We start from the raw sequence: 22,430 nt of genomic DNA on the forward strand, positions 1-22,430 counted from the left end.
AGACTCATCAGAGGTAATGCTCCAGTTAGCATATTCTGGTCCAGCAGTTCGGTACAGTTTATAGGGAATGGACCTCTCTGAATCGTGATGAGGGTAAAAACTTCGATCACTTGCAATGTTTGTTGTGCAGAAATCAACAGTCAGTTCCACTGTGTGTCTATAGTGCCATCCAATGATCCCGGAGGGACGATGAAAAGGGACCCTGTGGTCATCAGGACGGTGATCCTTCATGGTGTTGGTACAAACAGCTGCACAGAACGGACACGTTACCCAGCAGCATTTGCACAGCTGATCGATGAGGATTTGATCAGGCTTCATCCTGAATACCGTCATCTTATCCAGTGAGAGGCTGCTCATTTCTTTAATGATGGATCCAAGGCCTTTCTTTATTTCTTCCTTCAGAAAGTCAAAATTGTTTATGTCACTGAAGTTTTGAGAACAAATGGCAGCAAATGTCAGTTCATCTTTTAGCAAACTGGAAAATTCCTCCAGCCACATGTCTGTGCCTCCTCTCTGTTTTTTGACTTTCTCTGTTGCAGTGAATAAAGCTTGATTCACAAGTTCATTGATGTCTTCAGCATTTTTCTTGAGTATATTCAGAGCTTTATCTTTGTGGTCTGTGAAGATATATTTCTGTACTTCCTCTTTTATAAAACTCTCTACTTGGTTCCTTGGGTGTCGGATGTATTTTACATAACCATTAAAGTCCTCTTTCTTAGCCAGTGACTTCAACACATGTTTCTCCAAGTTCAACCTGTTCCCATTGAATGCTGGGAAACTGCACCTCATCTCTCGAGCAAGATCAATGGCAGTCTTGTTACAGACAGCCTCAACAGTGGAAACCTTCAGTTTTTCACAGATCAGTTCTCCAAGAACAACAGCAGATGAGTGTCCTTTACAAAAGCTTCGGAAAATGTTGTAATATTGAATTTTCTTGCTTTCTACGTAAGTGATGGCATCATTTTTCATTTTGAATTTCTTGTGGGACTCTGAGAGCCAAGTGCCTGCTCTGTCAAATACATACAGTAAGAGATCAACTGTAAACTCTTTCTTCAGAGCATATTCCCTCTGTGATTCAAATTCTGTCACTTTTTCTTTTATATTGTTGGCTACTTCTTGTAAGTAAGTTGTACTGTAGCCTCTTGTGGCAACAGGTTTGGTCTTAATAATGTCAATGGTCTGTTTTTCAACATCATCAATGAAGAATCTGATCAGTTGCTGTAGTTCATATGAAAAAGTACTCCTTGATTTATGTTCACTTTTTCGGTGTGCTGTTGCTTTGCCAAATCCAATAAAGTTTTTGAATGACATCCAGGCAGTTGCCATTACATCTCTTCCTTGAACCCTTGTGTCCTTACCTTTGTTCTCATTATCTACAGATTGTTGGGTTGTGTTACAGACATCTTGATACTTCTTTAGGGTCACATAATCAAAATAATTCCCAACCAGTGATAAGTTTTTGTATCTGTCACTGCTTTTGGATTCATCTATAAGAGTCCATTCAAAACCAAGCTCATGAAGGATAGTTGACTGATCATCTTCCAAGTTGATGTCTTCAATAGGTTTTGTATCTGCAGTTAGTTCATTCACCCAGTCTCTCCAAACAGAGTTGAACTGCTTTTCAAGTTCCTCTTCATCTTTTGCCTTGTCCTTTAACTGATAAGCGAGCTCTTTGCTCTTTTGCAGCAGATTGTTCTCAAACTCTGTCTTCTTATCATCCAGCTTTTTACAAGCATTTTTCTGCTGGATAACTTCATCCAGTTTTCGTTTAACTTCAGTCACCTGTTCATCATGAAACTCCTTGATTTTGATTTCAAATCGTCCTCGCCACTGAACCAGCATGTCTTTGTCTCTGTCATCATCAAAGTACGCTGTCATTTCTTTTTTGATTCCTTCATAGGTTTTGCTAATTTCTTTAAAAAGAAAACTGGGCTCAACCTTGTCAAGTTTTCCATTTTCAATTCTGTTATATAGCTGGTTTTCAATGGTCAACATGTTGCTCCTCAAGGCCCACGTCCAGTTCCCGTACTGGACCTCAAGTTTTCTATATGCTGCAATTTCAAGTGTGTTTTTGAAACTGAAAACAAAATGTTCATTCATCAGGGCGTTCCACAGGTCCTGAATTTTGCTTTTGAACTGTGACAGAGTCATCCCAGCAGACTGTGAAGCTCTAGAGAGGATAGTGTTCTTCAGCTCTTGGACACTCTCACTATAACCTGGGTTTGGTGGAGCCATAGGTGGACTTCCCTCCCATAGCTGGGCAAAGTATTTTAACATCTTTTTGCACATCAAATGCAATGATGTCACTGAAACACTCTGCATCACACACCTCTTCTTTGGCAGCTAGTTGAGTCATCTGGTCCAGTTTTTCTTGCAGGCGTCTCTTTCCATCCATGTTTTTCTCTGCAGCTGCAATATCTGTGACATTCTGATGAACAAACACACAACTTGGAGAAAGTTGAACTTTCTTCATCCTCATGAAAGCCTGAACAACAATCTGCAGAATGTCTTGCATCTCAGCTGGATTCTCTCCAAAGATGTTGATCAATGTCATGTTTCCCAGACCAACAACAAATGTTGCCAGTTCATTGTCGTGGTGAAGAGTGGTGTTACCTGCCAACTCAAGAGCACGCAGTCCCTCAGTGTCCACCACTAGAACATAGTCAAACTGAAAGTCTTTCTTCATGTCCTCTGACACTTTGACCAGCTGCATGAAGGCACCCCTGGTGCACCTGCCAGCACTCACTGCAAACTGTAACCCAAACATGGCATTCAGCATCGTTGATTTTCCACTGCTTTGTACGCCCAAAACTGACAACACAAAAACTCTCTGATCACCCAGTTTCCTGATGACTTCATCTAAAAGACCAGAGATCCATGTTAAAGGCACATGACCTGCATCACCATCCATCAGCTCCATCGGGTGTCCTGATATCATCAGCTCTGCAGCCAGCTCAGGGTATTTAGACCAGTCAGTCTGTTCAATGTTTGTTTGTTTCTGCAGAGATTTATGGGCTTCATAGATTTGTCCCATTTCTCTAAAGATGTGCTCTAAGCCAAAAGTGGCTGACTGCAGTTTTGTTGAGATTTCTTCAAGTTCAGTTTGTTTGCGTTTTAACTGATCAGATTTGTCATGTTTCTTCTTCAGAGCCAAGACCTCAGACCAGTTTTCATCGTAGTTTTGCAGAATTAAAGAAAGATCGTCTGTGGAGAGGGCATCTACTAAGATCTGAGTCCATCTCAGGAAATGCTCTTTTTCTGTTGATGGCAAAGATGAGAGGCTTTCAATGAACAACTTCATCAGTTCACTACAGGAAGCAGTGCATTGATCTTGTCGTATTTTCTTCAGTTCCTGTTGCTTTTTACTTTTCTCCTTCTCAATGTGTCCTTTGAGGTGATACAGTTGTTTGTTTGTCCTGCACCACTCATGCCACAGTTGACCTTGACAAGGGAGGAATTTATCTTTGATCTTTGAAACGTCCATTTTTTGAAGCAAATTCACTATTTTCATTGCAGCCTCTTTCCCTTTTTGGCAGGCCGAGTCATCTTCATCCACTCTGATTCCAGAGACCTCAGCCATGGTTTCAAGCTGGAAGGATGTGTGCGGTCCAGACAAAATCTGTCCAATGATTCTTTTCAGTTCCTCAGAAACATCTGACTGGCTTCTGTCTTTTAGACCCATTTTGTATTTTCCATGTTTATTCTGATCTTTACCACAGTTATTATCAGTAATGAGAATAATGAGAGGTTTTTGAGATTTATAAAGAGCTTCTATTATTGGCCAGCTTTTGTCACCTTTCTCCAGAGTTGGGACAAGAACAACATTGATTGAAGATTTTTCGATCAGTATGTCACGCTGTTTTTCAGTCAACAGAGCATCACCGTGAAGATTACAGAAGGCGATGCAGTCAGTGAAGGCATCATTGGGTTTTCCAGCAGGACAGTACCAGGCAATCTCTGCCACACCATCCATCAAATGGCGAGACTTGGTGCTACCTGGGCAGTTTCTGTGGAAGAAGGTGCTGTGACGGTCATTGATCAAAGTGTTCATCAGCTGAGATTTAGACACTGATGGTGAACCCAGGCGGAAAAATGACACCATGGGTGTCTCAGCCTTGCAAATAGGCATATTTTTCATGGTGACAATGTCTGAATTATCTTTGATTTGAGGTATCTTCCAGCTTTTTCTTACTTGTCTGAATGTCCACAGAGGACACTCAACATCCAGAGTGACTGGGTCAGGAACAAGCAAAGGTAAAGCATACTGACACTGTGATAGCTTTGTCATCATGTTCTGCTTCAGGAAGCTGTCTGAGCAGTGAAATACTGCCATCTGAACGTCCATTGGATGCACATGAGTCTGTTTTGTCTGATCAGCATCTTCACTGGTGCTCAAAAAAAAATCTAAGTCAGTGTCTTCTGTGTCAGCGCCATAAAACACTGGAACGGGTTTTGAATGGGTTACCTCAGGACTGTCTTGTTTTACAGGAATATATCTGGCTCTGTAGTCTAACATCATCAGCCTATGAAGAAAGGTATTTACTAGATGTTCTTCAGAAGTGACATGGTCCTGTTTCACAAATGGACATATTTTAAGAAAATCTCCCGATGTCAACTTCTGTTGATGTTTGTCTTGAAGGTGAAGTCTGCTGAGCAGTGTTTCAGTCTCTTCTTTCCATTGTTTATTCCTGTTGATATCTTCAGTAATCTTCTCAGAATTTGGTGATTTTTCAGCCTATAAATTAACATATATAAAAATGTCATGATGACACTTTACAATATAGTACACAAAAATGTGAGTACTTACTAAGGAATCGGTCAAGAATGAATCAGGAATAATCTGATAATTAATCATTTGTTAGTAACTGATTTGAGGATAGCATAAGTAGGATAGTAGAAGTAGTAGTAGCAATAATTGTTATCCCTGTTCACAGATATTTATGAACAAATCACCTAATATAGTATATATATAGTATCACACAGTCTGTTCTCTAGTAACTCATTAGAGTCTTTGAATCAGAGTTATTAGAGTTATTCCTTAGTAACTACTCACATTTTTGTATAATGCATTTAAAAGTGTTACAAACTTCATATAATTACTCCTAAGCTCTTATGAGTTCAATTTTCAGTTTCTTACCTGATCCTTGTTTCCATGTGTAACCACATCTGCTGTACCTACAATATGACAATAAACCACATAATCAGAGGAACTAGTGGCACACACACATCTAGAAATCAACTGGATCAACTGCAGGAGAAATCAGACACAAGTGTATGCTGACAATAAATTTTGTTTAACTGAGCAATGTGTAGATTCAACTGAAATATTCATCCAGTATTTTGAATGTGTTATTGAACCAAAATAATTGTTTCTAAGTTGAAAATACTGTCACTACTTTTTCATTGTTATAGGTGAATTCATTATCTTCTTTTCTTGACAGTGTTATAAAAGTAACACAATTTTGAAGCAGCAAAGTGAATATACAATCAAAATATCAATCTGAATTAAACTATATAATTCAAAATCAAGTCTTAGCTTTACCCTTCTTATTTGCTGCAGATGGTGTTTCAGATATGAATTCAAACTGACCTTTAACTGTTGTGCTGTCATCATTTGTTGAGTACACAGCATCAACAGGTTCATTCACTGGATCACACTAAGAAAACAGATGATTTTTATAATGGTTAGAGCCATTGAGAATATGTATGTCTTTACAGGAATCTGGTTAAGAAAGCATTGCCAAGATATATATACATTGCAAATTAAATACAAACAATAGTTTACAAAATCAGTGTAAAATAATATACCATATAAGCTAAAACAAAACAGGTACAAACAGTAGAAGAATATTAAATCTTTTGTAAAAGCAGTAAACTCCCTCATCCATTGTCAAACCAGGAAGTTGATGGAATCAAAGTTTGACTGAAAGCAGTTCATATCTTGAATTGAAACCTTAGATTTAAATGCAAAAAAATCTGGCTTGATCTTACCTTCAGTTTCATTTTAGACGGACTCTTCCCCAGATCATCTACCACAAGGTAATGTAAAAAAAGAAAAGAAAACAAAAGAAAAGAAACAATTTCACATTGGATAACTTTGTCTATTTTTCCAAAAATGCTTAGACATACATAACCACATTTAATACTCAAAGTATTCCCTTAGTGTTGGTCATTTGTACATACTTCTTTCACTTATAAGGTAAATTGTGCAAAGACTAATGGAGGCTTGGTAGCAGAATATAATGATACTTATAACTAGATATTTTTGCATTTTCATGACATCTATCTACATTTTCTATATCCACTTATCCTGTACAGGATATACGTTATCTATACCTGTTTTTTTGTGTAGTCTTGTCTGCATGTATTAACTCTGTTACAAAGGGGGAACAGTTTTAATATATTTATCAATGAAATTAACATATCATCATGTAACATAGCTAAAATAAATAAACAAGCACCTTTTGGGAAATCCTTTACTTATTATTATCTCATGTACTATAATATACTGTACATCCTTATTGTTTGGGAGGGAGGGTGTAATAATGAATGAGCGAAATAATAATGCAGTTTTGGGATCCACTGTAAGTCTACAATCCAAACAGATGGTAGAGAAGAAACCAGTTAAGTCTTGTGTTGTATGTCCCGCCATATCATCAGATTTCAATTCAGGAGACAAGCTTACATAACTTCACAAGCAACATGACACTAGTCAGGACAAAGAATTGCTCATGTGTAAGAAGATTTCCTTACTACAGCGTAAGTCCATGGTATGCCATAAAATAAAATGATCCTTTTCAATTTAAGTACAAACTAACTAATGTATGGGCAGTAATATGTATCACTACTTGCTCTGGCATAATTACACAGAAAATCACCACAATAAATGACAAGTCATTCAGTTTGTTGCATTTTGTCGCTGGTCCATTTCTGCACTAAAGTTTTCTTTAATCAGTGCAAAAACACAAGCTAAACCTCAGGGGCAAATTCTTTCACACAGACAATACATCAGAACTCTGCCACTCCATATCAGTCTGATTTCTCTATACATGCATGGCAGCAACTCACTAGCCAAGGCTCAATAGCATGGTCCTCAGCAACATAACATCCTCATACCTAAAATACAACACTCTTAAAGCACCCTGGGGCTCTCCTTGTATTTCAAGTAACAGAAAGTTTACCCCTTTGGAGTATCTGTATAATATATAATTTGTATTGTATATCAAAGTTTCTAATAAGAAAAATGCAATTCCCCTAACTTCCTCCCTTGTATTTACCAGGAGGCACCCAGTAAATATTTTATTGGTATCCCCTATGTACCAGATGTTTACATGAGTTGCTGAAGTGTGTTTGCTCCACAAACAAAAATATAAAAATCTCACCTGTCTGATTTTGCTGAAGCACTGAGGAATCAGTCTTTTCTTCTTTGTTTGATTTGTGGTCCAGGTCTTCTGTCTGCCCTTTATTTTCATCACACATCAGTCCACTGTAGCAGTGTGGATCATTTTCAGAGACCATGGCATCTAGTTTTCCCAACAGAGCTATTATTTCATTTTCATCCGTAATACTTTTTGTACATGTGTGGAATCTTTTTTCAGTAAAGCTGCTGTTGGCTTTCAGGTCTGTCAGTGCACTGTCACATCCTTCATCTGAATCATGAGTCACAACTGTCATTAAATAATCAAGTGATCTTCTCCCAAAAGTTTTTTCTAACCACTGCACTCCTGAACTGTAATGGCTGTCATGCAGACCATTTGGTAACAGTAAGATAAAGGCATGAACTCCCTGATTTAAAGGGAGTTTGTCAGTGTTTTGTCGACCAAGCATGTTAATGACAGAGATGTGCCGACCACACAAATCATACAGTTTGGATGAAAACTGTTCCACGTGTTTTTGATCATCATGGTCAAGTAAGATGTTTTTTGATCCAATCTCAATTGAATTTGTGTCACCAATTAACACAAGTGTGAGTTCAGGCACCACTGAAACACAAAAGAACAACATCTGTTGTTATACCACAAAAGTCATTGAAACAACATTCTCAAAGAGATTTTAGCTGAAAGTTCATACAAAAAACAGAACTAAAAACAATGAAAATGAAATGATTCTCACATTCTTTAAGATCTGTAGAAACACTCTGAGATGATGGACTTGTGTCCTTCAGTGTTTCACTCTCCTCTTCAGACTGGTCACTGACATTGGTGATGCTTTCAGTGTCTTTGACTTCATCAGCCTCTCCTGTTGAAGGGTCAAAGTCTCCAGAAATAAAAGATTAGTTGAATATTTTTCATAATTTTTCTTCACAGTGTTTGAAACTCATCTGAATTTTGATTTATAAAATCTATGTTAGTGCACAATCAATTCCTCATGAAAATATTACCTTTTTCACTTGTTGCAGGTGGCACAGGCTTGATTTCAGAGTCTCCTACTGTGCTTGTATCATTCTGCTCTGGGTGTTCATCTTCACCATGTTCATTCACTGAATCACACTAAAAAACACAGGTGATTTGATACAAACTTTTTTTGTCTTTTTTATTGGGAACCCAAAACCAAGAAAACAACATCAACATCAATAACATACAGTGTTGTCACAACTTAGAGAGTAGTATATGTAATAAAATGAAATATATGTTTTTTTTTTGTTAATGTTATGTGACGTTAACTCATCCACTGTCAAACAAGTCAATTCATGAAATCAATACTTCATCAGTTCCAGATAAAAATAACAAATTTCTGATCTTTTGCGACAGTGTGGACATGGACAAATGTGTGCTATGAAAAACTGTATAATTCTAGATTTAGGGAAGGATTCTTTTATGTTGACATGATTTCGGAAAATTAGGGTGAAAATTTTTTACCTTGGTTTTAGCTGCACTGTCCTCCAGCTCATCCACTGAAAGAAAAAAAAGAAAAATAAGATCAGTATGAAAAACAATACATGGTTTGCTAACAATACTTTATCTATGAATGTTTATATTGTCAAACTGTAAAATATTACCTTTATCATCTGTCACAGATGATATTACTGATTGGACTTCAGACTCTTCTCCTCCTCCTCCTGCTATGTTTCCTTGGCCCTCCACCTCCATCTCATCTGCTCCACATCTCTGCAATCATAAGACAAAGCCTTTCAGACAAATGCAATAATAAAATATTACTGGAGATGCACATTGCCATTCAAATTAATTCAACAAATTAATTTGAATGAAGAGAAGATGTTCACAAACTAAAAGTAACTCTATACACCAAGCACGCTGATAAGTTGCTCTGGTAAAGATTTTGGCACTAAATCACTGGCTCTTCAGGTTTCTGACAAAATGGACTAATTGTATTCATGACAAGGCAAAAGAGAGTCTAGAGATTCCTCAATGAAACCAGCCAGGAGGTCAGGATTAAAGCTTCTTGTTAAAACATTGTTCTTGTGTTAAATCAAATCCATAATTCTAAAACACTGCATATTTTGACTTCTAATGAAGGAGTTGGTAATTTGCTCTTTGCCACGCTGGAAATCAGAGAAAATATTTCGACACACCCGACAGGAACATGGCTCCAGTTAGTTCCAGTTAGATGAACTGTCAGAGATCCAACACTTTAACTCCAGTTGGTTAGATTTTTATATTATTAGAGGGGAAACCTGTTTTACCGTTTTTTGTTTGTTTATATTTTTGTTTTGTTTCTCTTGTCTTATACACACTCATGGCAAAAAGATAAAATATTAAGGCAAGATAAAAACAACTTCATGTTAAGGAGCGCGAACTCCCCGCGCAGCGATCAGATATACCACACTGTAAAATGAAACTCCAAAAACATTGTCCATGCGTAGTTTTACAAGATATTTACACAGAAAAAACTACAGGCACATTGTACAAACTCACCTTTATTTTGTGTTTTCTGAGCTCTGTCTGCCTATGGACAGATCAGGGGATTCTCTGATATGATTCTAGGTCAGCCGCTCACAAACCCCTCCCATCTGCTCTTTACAAATCTAATGTGATGTGAATGGTGTAAGGGACAGAGAATATCTGCACGCAGATTAGTTTGAAATCAGTGATGACAAAAAGAAAACTGAGAGGCAGCTTTATGTTTCGATTTCCCCGATGTCATGTGACTTTAAAGGAAACTTACTTTTGCCAAACACTTCCGAGGGCAAACCAACTCGACCCATGATTCCCCTTGTCCAGCCATGGGCGCGTTCAGGTGCAAGAGGCCGACTTGTTGATTTCAAGTGACACCGTCAGAATCATGAATATAGTACTATGACGTGAGAAGAAGCGCTGATACCTGCGAACGTAAGTCCAAAGGTGATATTCAGTGAGGTGAAATACAATATGCAGTAAACAATAATAAACAATAAACAATATGATCACATGATTAGAATAGAAAAGAAACTCTAGAAATTATTTCCAACTAATAAAGTCAGGCTAAGGATGCACTGTCAATAAGTAAACAAATTATTATTACATTTCTTACTGCTTGAATGTTTTGGTTCTTTTGTCTAATGATAAACAAACAAGGAGAAGTAGTTAGTTTCTGTTGAAGTCAATCTGATGTTCATATATAATCCTGGGAAATATTTAACAGTGTATATAGACAGTATGTATTTAAATAGTCTAATAAACTTTTTCTCCTTTTTTTTTTTTTGAAGCTCTGTTTTAAAACCATAGTGGGCACATAAAGACTGGAACAATAAAACCATTCCACTGATTTTAAAAAGTAACTGTCACTTTTTATTATTTGTCACTTTACTGATAACTCTTTCATCTTTGTCAGGATCTAGTTTTTCAGCGGTCTGATTGGTCTGTAGTTAATGGTCTGTAGTTAAACCAGAACCACAAATCCTGCTTCGTAATAGGCCTACAGACGTCTGGTTTTCCCTGTGTATGTATGCTCATAGATACTTATCTGTCCAAAGAATATACAATATTTAACACACTCCACCTCTGGTTAATAAGTGTGGTATTAAGGTGCCTGAAGTGTGCAAAAAACACATTCCCCACACCATTACACCACCAGAAGCAGCCTGGACTGGTGACACAAGGTAGGTTGGGTCCATGGATTCATGCTGTTGTGTGTGCATCAGCAGAAATCAGGACTCATCAGACCAGGATCTGTTTTTTGGGTCTTCAACAGTCCAGTGAGCCCGGACAGTACAGGGTGACAGGTGACGGTTGAGCCTGTGTCCACTGCAGCTTCAGTCGCCCTTGGTTGGTGCAACAACCACCAGGGTGCCCCAGGCTTTGGTCGGCTCCATAGGAACAAGACTTTTTAGGTTTTATTTGGAGATGTCCTGTGAAACGCTAAAGCAGAGTTTCTAGATGTGGACCATTTTCACTCAAACAAAGGAGACTTTGGGCCATGTTTAACAAACACTGGTGGAACAGTGGAATACCTGACTTAGACTGACAATGTTTTAACAAGATTAACCACTGGTATGCTGCAGTCACCTTGTGCTGGGGAGTAAATTTTTACTAATTTAATCCAGATAAGAGAAACCAGAGGAATTATCCGCATTAAAAACAGTTGTTTTATATATTGGACTATCTTACAATGTGGGATTACACTGTTAAAGTAAAAAACATGTCTAATACTCATAAATGAGCGATACATATTACATGTACAAATGTAAAAAAAAAAAAAAAAGGGAATCGTGTATTTTATTTTCGACTGACAGTTAACATATTTACAATGTATGCAGACATTTATAACATTCATTAATATGAAAATATAGTCCAACTGCTGTTTTTTGTTGTTGAGAATCATGATTATGTAGTGTTAGGTGTTTATAAGCTGGGGTGAAGTAGAGAGAAAAAAGACTGTTCCTCAGCATCTCCAGTCACTCAGACAGTAACAGATTCATTCAGATTCAGTCCTTCCATGGCTTCTACTGTGGCATAGTTTCTACTATAAATAATCTGTATAATATCACAACAATGTTATGCAGAGAGAGGGGAAAGTCCAGGGTCCAGATCAACCTCAAACCTTCTCTCTGCAGAATCTGAATACAGACCAGGATCTGGTAGTGGATCAGTGACTCCCTCATGTAGGTGCATGTGTTAAGAGGAGGAATGTTTGTGTGGAGGAACAACAGAATATCATGCAAACCTCTGTGACTTGACATGAACCTAGAAATCCCATCAGTAAAAGGTTTCTGTTTTATTGGATCAGTCAAGTTTCTTCTGTCTTTCAATGAGAGTTTCAACATCTAGACTTTGATCTCTTCCTCCTCCTCAGAAAAGGCATACGGTGTTTTGCGGCTGCAGGAAAAAGAAGGAGAAACAGTGTTGTTGCTCATCCTTGTTCCCTTTGTGACGGACCCTCCACCATAATGACGGGAGAGCACGTCAGCTGCCCTCTGGAACCTCTCTGCCTCCATTACAGGCTCTGCTTTCTGTGGAGACATGGTGGACGCATCTGGTGTCCTCAGAGACCTCCTGTCCTCTTCCTGCTCTGTCCAGTTAGAGCCACCAGGGCACCCCCTGTTGTTCATGTTCCCGCTGAAATGATGTGCCACTCATGGAAGGATTGGGTGAGGTTACCCCAGGGCTCTGCACAGGCGTCTCTGTTAGAGAGCTGTCATCCTCATCTTCCTCATCTCCTCCTTCATCTTCATCACCTGCTGCCTGGCTGTGATTGGACATCTGAAGGCAGCTGGGGTTGTCAATCAAGCTGAGCACCTCGGTCATAAGGGAAGGGCCGAGGTCCACAGGTGAACGAGGTGAGGGAGTCTGAGCGTGTCAGTGCGATGCCTCCATCATCAGGCAGAGATCCTTTCCTAACGTCTGCATCTTGAAACTGTCTGTCAAGACGAGAGATGCGGGGCAGAGTGACGAATCCAGACTGCAGACCTGCAAACACACAGAGGAAGAAAACACACTGCAGTTACTGAAATGACCTGAACTAATGTTCCAACACAGAGAAGACATCTCCAACACATTCTCTTAACATCCTACAAGAATAACATCAGTGTGGGTATGTTACAAGAAATGTTTACTCGATGTGTGTAGTTAGATTGGAGTAGATTTTAACTAAGGTGGAAATCAGTTAATGAACACTGTATGGGCTCAGTTTTTTTTCATACATTAGCAAAACAATTTTATTTAAGTAAATCTGAAAAGTTCCCATATTTTATTGAACTCGCTGTTCTTTTGAAATCAAAATGCTCATTAAGGTCAGCTAATATTCATCAAAATGCTCTACAAAAAAAAAAAAAAGAAAAAGAAAAAAAAACTCTACAACCTTCACTCATATTTAAAACCACAGTTTTGCAGCTTTGACTCTTTGCAAATATCACATTATCCAACATACAATAATCTGAATCACATTATTCTTAACCAGAGAACAATACAATTAGAAAGAAACTGATAAAGAGAAAACGATATGGGGTCTTTAAGACTGAAGTAAGAGCCGTAAACTGACAGGGTGCTTGTAAAGTCAGCAATTCAGCTTCTTCACCAGAGGGTGGCAGTATGCGACAACCCAGAAGGAATTTTAGGTGTTTTCCACAGTGCTGTCCTACCCTGCAGCAACTGCACAGTTCTACAACTTGCCTGCAGGGACAGGCTGAGTTTTGTTTTGTGGATACTTAAAGTTACAACAGTAGTTTCACACAGCAGGAAAGAGGAGGAGATGTTAAAGTGGTATGATGTCACTGAGAGGGAGAAGAACAAGAGGGACAGAAATACAGACATGAAGAGAGTGAGTCAACTGGACTAGAAACTGCAGTGACGAGAGTCCAGTAAAGAGGAGGTGATGTTCAGTCGATAAAGGGCTGAATCAAACTGTGGAGAAAAATACCCTCACAAAACATTGTGACAAAAGTTATTTATTTTATTGTCCTAAAAAAAGTTTAACCAACAAGAGTTGCACAGTTTTTGGAATACACCATCTTTTTAACTATATATATATACTTATTGGTGAACTGCTGAGACTGAAATCTTAACAGCAATGTTGTAGAGAGAATATGAAAAGGTGGGTGGAAATGAAATAACGACATATATGGCAAACTAAGAAACCCACTGATGACACACAGCTCCTATCATCCCTCAGTTCACTGACTCTCTATACCAGCTCTACATCACCCACTTTGGGTAAATTCCTTATGAACTGGGTAACAAATCTGGAGACAGAAAGGGGATTTCCAGTCCAGACCCCGCACACTGCTGCCTGATAAGCTCTGATTGGTTCGCAGATATAATGAATGGTGTGTTTACTGTATGCTGTGCATTCAGGCAGACGCACATGTACACAGAGATGACAGGAAATGCCCACTAAGTATCTTTCTTTCTCCCAAACCAGCTGTGTGTGTTTGTGTTTATAGACCTAATTGTGTACAGGTGTTGCCTAGGTGATTCCAGATGACTCAGAAGAAGCCCGCCTGTTTGCTGGTTGTCTTGGAGGAATGTGGGAACAATGTTGAAAGGAGCGCAACCTCACCCTCTCTATTTATGTGTTCACTGACATTTATTGTCCCCTTTGCAAGTCAAGTCAGCTCAGCAGATCCTAATGCTGTTTGGTCTGCTGAAGAGTGAACAATAAGAAGAGACTGTAATGATGTATCATTGTACCTGGTTGCATTTTTCCCTTATTCACGGTGACTAATACACTGCTGCTATACCAGTGGGCTGTAGTGCATAAGTAGGTCATTGAGAATGCTTTTGGGGTCTTAACATCTAAAAACCTTTTAACTTTGTCCTTGTAGAATCTTTTAGTCTATAGTTTTGTGTATTTCTTCAGAGTTTTAATGAAGAGAGAGAGAGAGAGAGAAAGTACTTAACATGTTCAGTTTACCTCTTGCCATTTCACATCAGGCTCAAATTTTCTATTTGATTTAATGTTAAAGTAACGTTCTGAGCAACTAACCAATGAATATGTCTTTTTTTTATTGCTTTCCTGAAGCTTCCACATTGTCTCAGTTATGATCTTGATTTTTATCCAAAATGAAAAACATTGAGCATACTATGTAAAACAACTCAAGAACCAGTTGACTAAACTGTCAACCTAAACACTCACTGGTGTTTTATCTCTGTCCTGTCAATACTAATCACAGTTAGTCGATTGTTATTTCCTCAAATGTTTCAAAGAAATTTTGTCTCAGGCCAGGTCCGTTTCTAACTTCTGTCTTAAAATTGAGAGGCTCTATACAATAATGCAAAAGAGGCTTTGTATTCTATCAAATTAGAGTTTATGGCCAGGAGAAAAAATTGTGTCAACACCTTAACAAAAACAAAACTGAAAACCTATCACAAAACATGTGATGCTCTTTCTCTTATCCATAGTCTGAAACAGGATGACTTCTGGATGAATAACTATGCAACCTCACTGACATGTATGCTGCTTTGTTAGATATAGATAGGATCTGTATTCACACACACACACACACACATACAAACACACACACTTTAAGTTGATTAAGTGTGAATTAATCTGCACCACTGCTGCTGTGACACTCTCTTGTCTACTTAGTAAACAGTTATTTTTGAGAATTATTTTCTAAAACCTCTACATTTTCTCAGCTCACTTTTAATGAAGATGATCTTGCTGCTAAGATGCTTTACATAAACCCTGTCCCATGCTGGAAGTGATTATCTATATTATCTCACCATATGTGCAGAAGGAGTCATCTGTTGAGCTGACAGAGCTGGGAAACAGCACCCTCTGTAGGCACCCATTGGGAGAGTCCATGTTCAGCTGGGGCAGGGAGATGGCGTTCTTGATGATGGGTGAGATGTCTGGTGGCGGGGATGACAAGTCCCGGGAGCCCCCTCGCGGCCGCGGCCCAGAGTTCTTCCGTACGTGTCGAAAGGTGCGTGTGAAGAACCCGGTTGTCTTGGAGCTGTTTGCTGAGTCTGGACTTCCTGGTTCCCTGATGCCCCCATAGTTGCTAAGGAAGGAAGTGTCACCAAACACGTCCCCGCCACGGCCAACATGCATTGTATGTCGGAAGTCGCCCAGCGGCGGGCTGATCATGTCCACAGAGAGGTCACTCTTGAAACGGCGTTTCCCCTGAGAGCCAGACACAAGGCCCTTAATCCCTGGCAGTTTTCCCAGACTCATGGTGGCAGAAAAGTTGTGTAATTTCCCTTTAATTCAAAGGAGAGCGCCTGATTACATATCAGTCAAATCTGAATTCCGGTTTAGGATCCACTGTAAAACCAGAGAGAGGAAAAAATTAAAATGCCGGGACAGTGAGGACAGAAAACACAAATATGTGGTTGTTCAGTCGGCAGAGAATGTGTGTATAATCCATTCTCCACACAGTCGTAGCCAACTATTCATCCACTGTCGGCCAACGGTTTCCCTTTTGGATCTACACAGAGAGATGCCAGTATGGATGCAGAGTCAGTCCCCGTCTACGTCCCCTTTTAATTCTCCTCTTTCTCCCCCCTCGACTTCTCGTCTGTCTAAAACGACCAAACGCTCAGCTCACTTCTCCCGCACAGCGACAGCCTTCAGTCAAGACAAAATAACAGAGAAGATGAATTACAAAGGTCGCACTCAGTTTCCTCTGGCTACCGCAGCTTATGTGGCTGGAGAGTTTGGGGCCGACCGGGCGCCCGTTCGGATTTGGTTCAGCAAATGACAGTTTAGAAATACAAAATCCAGCCACAACTGCAAATACACTGAGATGTGATTTCAGCCAAACAACTCAGCTGGTCTGTGTGACAAAAGCAATGAAAAAAAGACTGGTGTTTACACTGTGCTCACTTGGTTTTATATCTTTTTAGACATAGAGAACTTGCAACACTAAGAGGATCACCTCACCAGGAAGCCTTAAGTATGTTTAATTTGCCTTTTACCCAAACCTAATAAAAGAGGCCTTTAAGCTCACATAGGCAGAATTTTTTGGGAAGACAAAGTGAGACTGGACAGTATGTTACCCCACATTGAAGCTTATAAATAACTCTGTTAAAGAAATGTAATTGACCAGACTGTGTTTTCTCCTCTCGCCATTATTTAGGTCTCAGGTTAGCCTACAGGGATTAGCACGTGTGCCTTTTAAACTGACTTTAGCATCCCACCTACACTGTATGCACTCTTCTCAAACAGTGATAGAACACAAGTGACAAATGATTAATTCATCCTTTCAATTAGAGACCACGATCTACATTTCTGACTGAGATCCCTCAGTAATGTTGTTTAAACCCCACGCTTTTAAAGAAAATAATTCACCAAACACAGCTGAATGTCAGCACAGCACTGTCTCTGCTCTGTTGCTTACTGGAAATGAGTCCTCGCTGTCTCATCCAATAAGTTGCTCTGCGCTTGTCTTCCTCAAAGTTCAAGTGGAGAGAGAGAGAGAGCGCGGGGGGTCCCCCACCACCACCATGCACCGTCTCCCACTAAAGAGGTTTATCCATGTGTGCACCACCCTGTCTGTGGGACACCAGGTCCGTCGCCCTGCTTCTTTGTTCCCCGGTCCCTCCGTCCCAAAGTCGCCGGACCTTTGAGAGGCAGTGAAAACAATCAGAGCGAGGGAAAAAGGAGGAGAATGCTTTCTTGAAAAGGCCAATAAATTAAAGCGCAGTAATCCAGCAACTGTTTTGTCTGAATCGTCCTGGAGGAAAGATAAAGCTCCTTCAGGATTGTCCGTGCACTGGATTAGTTGATAATCCTTTTTGTCTTCCCTCCCTCTCTGACTCCCTCACTTGCTCTCTGCCTTCTTCAATCCACTTAGTTCTTCAATGGTTTCCAGGTAGGTGGGGGTGAGAAGGGGGGGTCCACTGTTTTCTTTCAGTTCACTTAAGGCCAGCTAAGAGAACAAACAGAGAGAAAAGAAGAGAGATGTGAGTTACACACTAGACCAAAGCAGGAGCATTCAGGTGCACATAAACGTGTCAGGCAACCAAAACTTTCGATTGACTGATGTTGGGAAAGTTTCTTTCTCTCTCTCGGCAGGTTCTCAGGGGACTGAACTTGTCAAGTAAAACCTGATCATACCAGGAACCTTGAAGAGTCTTTTGCACACTTCCTGTGGATCTGAGTCATATAACATATTCATTGCAGTACAAGACCTCTTTGTTATTCTCCAGAGTCAACAGTGCTGTTCTGCAGTTACAGATTACAGCTAATCTAAAACTATTTTGATAACTGATTAATCCTTTCTCTTACTTATCAAGCATGAACATGTGTTGGTTCTATGATGATGTTGATTCACTGCTTTTCTGTGTTTTGTATCTTACTACAGTGAACATCTGTGGGGTTTGGGTTTCTGTGCTGTGCTCGGTATTTGTCATTATTTTTCATTTATAGACTAGGTTTTTATTCTGTTCATCAACAAATGAAAATAAAAATAATCATTATTATTTAACATAATGGATGGATAGTGTTGTTCCAAATATAATTTAACACTATATTTTATTTTTGATGCCATGCTTACCATTTTATAGATTATTCAATTTACAGAATAAAAATTATTAAACTATTTAATGATGTTATTTGATGGAGAGAGTTTTTCCTACAGCCTCCCTGTATATCTGTTTTTCCTGGACACTCTCTGAGCACCGTCTTCCTGCCTGCTGAAGAAATGACTCCAGGCAGAGGGCACTTGTGAGCTCCAAACATGTGACCTCTCCAAACCACAGCCAGCACTGGATTAATGTCACAGGCTTCTGGAGATAGTAGCCGAATCTGCTGCCAGGCCAATCTGGACCTGTGACATATACTAACTTGAGCAAGGTGATGGTGCTGCTCTTACTGGGCACCAGCCTGGGCTCAGATTACCTTCCCTAAATCTTCAGCTAATCCCAGTTTTTCGACAGTTACGGGACAAATGTTGAGCGGTGGCCATCGCTCACTGTAACTAACCTGAAGGAGGGAGAGAAAGTATGAAGGGGAGGAAGATATGATGAAGATATAAGGAGTGACAGCAGGAGTGATCAAACTAGACATGGCCATTCATAAAGAGAAGGAGGGGAGGTAGGAATGGATGGATGTTAGCTGTTGCCTGACCACTTTGATCCCTCGACTCGTAACACTTAGCTTAAGGGAGTGATTAGGGCACGTGTGGGGCACGAGAAGGCGAGAGGCAGATAAACATTAGCAAGGGAGACAAACATCCACTATCTGCGTCAACAGCAAGTTCAGATAAAATCCCTACCTAGCATTTTTTTTCCTTTTGTCTATCATTATTGATGCTTTATTTAAGTCCTATAACGTCACAGCATTCATTCATGGTGTAATTGAAATCCTGTTTTTATAGCTGCCAATTTCTTTTACCCCCATATCAGCCTTTTTATATGTTTTTTTTCTTCCTTCATGGCTTTGTGAGCAGTAAAAGCAGCTCAACTCAGACCTCCTCATGTACAATAAAGTGTAACACCAGCAACTTTATTCAGAAAATAGGCCGTCGTTAGAAACACACAGAAAGACATTTAGATCTGCTAAACGTGTCATTTATACTTAAATTGTACCTGCAGAGATCCGTAAACAAGCCTGTTTCGCGTGAGCTGCCTGGCTGATTGCAGAGACAGAGACAGACGGGCTGGAAAGTATAATGGGAACAGCGTGCAATGGGGAGAGCAGACCGGACGCCATCTCTTATGGCCATCAAATAGAGGATCAGAGGACACTGATGAGAAACACATTTTTACCTCCTGTCTTTATGTGTTTTTCTCTCTTCTATTTTAGGTCTTTCCTTCAATCAATCTTGCTGTCTTTTATTTCTCTGTTTTTCCCTCTGTCACAAAAAGACACACTGTCAAACATGCTTCCCTTCTCTGTCACTCCCCCAGCTGCAGGCAGATTTAGTGTTAGTCAAACATCTGGTACCACAGAGCCACAAATTGCAGAATCAAGCATTTGAGGGGCCTGTTGAATCACTGTGGCTCAGAAAGAGATATATGTATATGTCCATGTACTCATACATACACACATACACATGCACACAAGGCTGTGTTGCAGTGGGTCAGCTCTGAGGTTGCTTCTTCCACTGGACCGGAGGGCCATGGTCCTTTTACAGCACGGCACCAGCAAACTAACTGTGGTTGAGGTCGGAACACCCTGACCATTACGCACAGCTCCAAAATACAACATGCACTCAGTTTAAAAGGATCCACTGCTGCAACGTGGCAACACACTCCAGGCCCTGCCAGGTCCTTATGGTGAGGATGTGTGTGTTTGTGTGTGTGTGACTGTGATGATTTATGACTGTGTTATAATATCTGATTCAGATATCTGATATCTGACTGTGATGACATGGGTTCATGATGATGACACACATGTGTCGTATCGGAGCACTGTGACTTGTAAATGAACTTCCTGCTCATTCTCTGTCACACTTTCCTTAATGTTCTGATGAATCAACAAGACTCAAGAGGAAACATTCGAGATAAGAATTCACTGCACATTAGACCTCTTCAACTAGTTCAATGACTTCTTTTTACAGCGTGCAAAGACTGGAAAGAAAACATTGCCAAACAACAGCAGGCTAAGTAAACAAATTCATTGTTATAGTGAGGTTTAAGCCTTGCCATCAGTCTTAGTTTCATAAATTCTTTTTTTTATGTAAGGGACGTCTGTCAACAGAACACAGGGGAAATGAGGCCAAGCAACAGTGAAGTGCAAACAAATCTCATTCCAGTCAAAAGCTCTGTCTAACAAAGAGCATAAGGAAATGCCACCTCTCTAAACTTCCACCTAGCAAACATCAAAAGTGCGGTCCAGTTAATGAAACATAAAAGTGGCTATTCAAAGGAAGGCTGTGAAAGCACCATGGCTACAGTGCAATGATTCCACCTTCCACCTCACTCTATCATTTTAAAATAATGATGTTTTTTGCGGTTTGCTCTATTTTAATGTCACAGTGACATGATCTTCACTTCCTTAAAAAATAATATTTTCAAGGCTATCTTCATGGTGTATTGTGCAAACCCTCTCCTTATTTGAAATCACCCAGACAGGACAGAGGTCAGTGTCCACTAAAGCCCTCCAGTTGCTGCAGGGACAGATGCAGAGTGCCTTGTTGAAGGACACCTCAGCAGGACAGATGTTGGGAGGGTTTAAGGACAGTCTCTGCAACCATGACGCCACCTCCCTTACAGGCAGCCAACCCACTGATCTGGGATCTGGCACTACTCCTTGACAGTTGTTCTGTGGTTTAACTAGAGCAGCACGATGACCAATTGATTTTGATCGTTTTTACCAAACATGGTCTCACCACCTCAGCCAGAACCAAGCTGCGGTTCACGGCACTCAGTCTGTGTGCAGTCATATGATACACACAGTTCAAGTTCTGTGACCTAAAAAAACAAATGACCACTTAATTAAAGGGAAGTACAGTTGTAGATGAGGATGTACAGATGGTAGAGCATATGATAAGGTAAGAGCTCATGAAAAAGGATTTCAAAATAACTGTCTCTCCATTGCGAACACTGGATTTCCGAGACTCTTTTTCTATTTTTACTGAATAATGATACTGATGCACCAGCAATGTGAGCACAGATTGGCCTCTTCAGAACTGATAGTTGTGTCAAGCTTGTATAATGTTATTTAAAGCTGACAAAACTCATCTAAATCCAGGCATTATACATATACATTAAATAGCAGGTAGTTACTTTACCAAGAGAAACACGAACTAACCTTTTATCCCAGTACCTGCACAGTGATATAGTAAACACTTCTGCTCGACAAGTGCAGCATATTGTTTATGTATGTGGATTCATAATCAATACGTGATAATACTGAATCTGACGCATCAGAGCTTAAGCATGCAAACGTAGATCTCACTATTCTTTTACGCACAGAGACGCACTTGAATGTTATTTTATACAAAGTCAGTAAGACTGGATTAAAGTTAGACTGTGTAGGAACCTGCTTCAAATAACTCATAACATTAAACAAGACGATTTACAAACTATCTAAAATAATCTTACCTTAAAATAAACTCAGCGCGCGGACCTTTCGCAGAGAGACAGCTTCACCACCTCCTCGCTCTGTCATCCTCCTCGGTTTGCGGTGTGCACCGTGTGTTTCCGCTCACACATGAAGCGGCTCTGCGCTGCTGCTTACAAGTGGACTGGAAGGAGATGGAGAGAAGGAGGAGGAGGAGGAAAAGGAGGAAGAGGGGGACTCCTCAAGCGAGAACTAAATGATAATGCTTGATATGAAACTTTCAGTCTGAGCAAAACTATGAGAACACATGTAATGGATACTCATCAACAATGAGAGAGAGAGAGGAAAAAAAAAAACTGTGAAAAGAACAACTGAAGTTCAACAGTGGAAATGTCGGTCTGAGGTCATCAAAGCAGCCAGTGCCATGAAGAAAGACAGTGAGCACATTCTCATGTGAAGCAGAAGGCTGCAATAATAAACCCCTGTGACTCTTCCCACACTGTCCTGTCACTGTGTGCTTGTGTTTCTGGCTAAATATGGGTGTATGTGCATGTTTATGTCTTTTGCATTTTTAGTGCTTGTTTGGTTGTGAAGCAGCCCTA

The 22,430-nt window shown here is 39.9% G+C and overlaps 2 protein-coding genes across 2 annotated transcripts; both read right to left on the reverse strand.

Moving 5' to 3' along the window:
* Positions 1 to 2,065: 2,065 nt before the first annotated feature.
* LOC108877622 (interferon-induced very large GTPase 1) lies at positions 2,066 to 10,030 on the reverse strand. The gene is made up of 10 exons (XM_018667717.2): positions 9,876 to 10,030; positions 8,999 to 9,107; positions 8,859 to 8,893; positions 8,381 to 8,489; positions 8,113 to 8,256; positions 7,383 to 7,982; positions 5,992 to 6,029; positions 5,591 to 5,657; positions 5,138 to 5,175; positions 2,066 to 4,735 (listed from the first exon to the last, which is right to left on the reverse strand). Exons 2-10 carry the CDS (start codon positions 9,087 to 9,089, stop codon positions 2,210 to 2,212), a joined length of 3,648 nt encoding a protein of 1,215 aa, XP_018523233.1. The 5' UTR covers positions 9,090 to 9,107; positions 9,876 to 10,030; the 3' UTR covers positions 2,066 to 2,209.
* A 1,428-nt stretch (positions 10,031 to 11,458) lies between these two features.
* Positions 11,459 to 22,324, reverse strand: cdc42ep1b (CDC42 effector protein (Rho GTPase binding) 1b). Its single transcript, XM_051073692.1, is given in 5 exon segments — positions 11,459 to 12,493; positions 12,495 to 12,704; positions 12,706 to 12,845; positions 15,600 to 17,749; positions 21,870 to 22,324. Coding segments are annotated over 4 exon segments (1,095 nt in total). The 5' UTR covers positions 16,054 to 17,749; positions 21,870 to 22,324; the 3' UTR covers positions 11,459 to 12,202.
* Positions 22,325 to 22,430: the final 106 nt, after the last annotated feature.

Source organism: Lates calcarifer, linkage group LG11, assembly GCF_001640805.2.
Source record: "Lates calcarifer isolate ASB-BC8 linkage group LG11, TLL_Latcal_v3, whole genome shotgun sequence".
Lineage (NCBI taxonomy): Eukaryota > Metazoa > Chordata > Actinopteri > Centropomidae > Lates > Lates calcarifer.

Bases quoted from the DNA above. Each gene is read 5' to 3' on its own strand.
- LOC108877622 (XM_018667717.2), bottom strand. From the start codon at position 9,089: ATGGAGGTGGAGGGCCAAGGAAACATAGCAGGAGGAGGAGGAGAAGAG. The intron at 8,490-8,858 runs GTAAAAAATTTT...TGTGTTTTTTAG, and splicing joins ACAGTGCAGCTAAAACCAAG to TGTGATTCAGTGAATGAACA. The intron at 5,658-5,991 runs GTAAGATCAAGC...CTGTTTTCTTAG, and splicing joins CGTCTAAAATGAAACTGAAG to TGTGATCCAGTGAATGAACC.